At 41.6% G+C, this 988-nt stretch overlaps 1 protein-coding gene across 1 annotated transcript; it reads left to right on the plus strand.

Annotated features, from left to right (window-relative positions):
- Positions 1 to 77: 77 nt before the first annotated feature.
- On the plus strand, positions 78 to 861 carry LOC108254194 (pre-mRNA-splicing regulator WTAP; the record flags this gene model as incomplete). The annotated part of the gene is made up of 1 exon (XM_017449190.2): positions 78 to 861. A coding segment is annotated over one exon (462 nt), but the record flags the coding sequence as incomplete, so codon positions are not given.
- Positions 862 to 988: the final 127 nt, after the last annotated feature.

Consider the following 988-nt stretch of genomic DNA (forward strand, 5'->3'; position numbering starts at 1 on the left):
TTTTTTTTTAGGGCGCTCTGGAATACCAGGTTATTCATGCCTCTCGTTGAATCTTAGTTTGATCTTCACTTCGTTCGTTCATTCAAATAACCTCTTGTCTTCCTCTCCCCCGTGTTTCAGAACTGGATGAAATCCTGCAGGATCTGGACGAAGATGTGGAGGGAATGCAAACCACCATCCTCTACCTGCAGCAAGAACTGAGGAAGTCCAAACAAACCATTGCCTCCCTGGAGAAACAACTTGCCTCCACCGATAACAATCACGTGAACGGAAACGATAGTAAACACGATAAAAATGATAGTGATCGGACGTTAAGTGATAGTGTGAGTGAGGGAAGGACGAACAGTGACGGTAGAAATAACAGTGACGGTAGGACTAATATTGACGGTAGGGTAAATAGTGATGGTAGGGTAAATAAGCGGACTGCGGGTGATGTGAATAGTTTGCCGTCCAAACGAACACGAAGTGATTCAGTGGAGTTTGAAATGACATATAGTGATCCTGAAGAAACACTGACAGCGTTGACCAATGGTAAATGAGAAGTGGATCTGACCAGGCGATATCCAGTGTGATCAAGTTTTGTTTTAATGACAGGGAGGTGGGAGCTGAGAATTCCAATAGATGGAAGCGGAAATTCAACCAATATGGCAGTGAAATGAAGTCATGTTTAAGAGGAGATTGAAGATGTTGCTTTGGAGATTGAAGCTTCCAACAGGAGGTAGACACGGAAAATTGACAAGTGAGACAGTGAATAGTAGTCATCTTAAAGACATCAAGTGTGATTAAGAACCAAGTATTGCATTGGTGACTGAAGCTGAGAATTTCAATTTCCTAGTAGGAGATGTAGCAGAAAATCGACCCATGTTGCAGTGGACAGTCTTTAGGACACTTGTGTTAGAAGACAACTTGTGAGTTCTATTATGAAGTTTGAATGAAGCTGGAATACAATAATGAAGAGAAATCATCTCTTAAGATATTTGAGATCAGA

This window comes from Diaphorina citri, unplaced genomic scaffold (genome assembly GCF_000475195.1).
Source record: "Diaphorina citri unplaced genomic scaffold, Diaci psyllid genome assembly version 1.1 scaffold18407, whole genome shotgun sequence".
Classification (NCBI taxonomy): Eukaryota; Metazoa; Arthropoda; class Insecta; order Hemiptera; family Psyllidae; genus Diaphorina; species Diaphorina citri.